The sequence below is a fragment of the Eimeria mitis genome, genomic scaffold, assembly GCF_000499745.2.
Source record: "Eimeria mitis Houghton genomic scaffold, Emh_scaff2787, whole genome shotgun sequence".
NCBI classification, from domain to species: Eukaryota; Apicomplexa; class Conoidasida; order Eucoccidiorida; family Eimeriidae; genus Eimeria; species Eimeria mitis.
The window spans coordinates 2216-2622 of NW_013571126.1; the positions used below are offsets into that span (position 1 = coordinate 2216).

At 55.5% G+C, this 407-nt stretch overlaps 1 protein-coding gene across 1 annotated transcript in view; it reads right to left on the bottom strand.

Annotated features, from left to right (window-relative positions):
* EMH_0058710 (uncharacterized protein) overlaps positions 1–407 on the bottom strand; it is a gene marked incomplete at both ends in the record, with an annotated part of 4259 nt that overhangs the window by 2096 nt on the left and 1756 nt on the right. Inside the window, 2 exons of the mRNA XM_013497597.1 lie at positions 1–146; positions 236–405. Coding sequence (XP_013353051.1) covers positions 1–146; positions 236–405 — 316 coding nt within the window. The remainder of the gene's footprint in view (positions 147–235; positions 406–407) is intronic.

The following is a 407-nucleotide window of genomic DNA, read 5'->3' on the forward strand; positions in this document are numbered from 1 at the left end:
TGCTGCAGCTGCAGCAGCAGGAGCAGGGTCTCGTAGGGGCCCCTCAGCAACAAGAGGGAAGAGAGCAGCAACAGGAGCGAAGACACCCAAATGTTTTGCTGCTGCTGCTGCTGCTGCTGCTGCTGCACCTTCTTTTGCTGCTGCTCCTGCAGCAGCAGCAGCAGCAGCAGCAGCAGCAGCAGCAGATGGAGCAGGACTGAATAGATCATCTATAGCATAGAGCATATCCTCACACCCAGTTTGCTTTTGCTGCTGCTGCTGCTGCTGCTGCTGTTGCTGCTGCTGTTGCTGCTGCTGTATCTGTTGCGTGTTTTCGTGTTGCGTCTTCTGCTTCTTGTGCTGCTGCTGCTGCTGCTGCTGCTGCTGCTGCTGAGCAACAGCATATATTTTCGCAGCAAGGAGCCTGA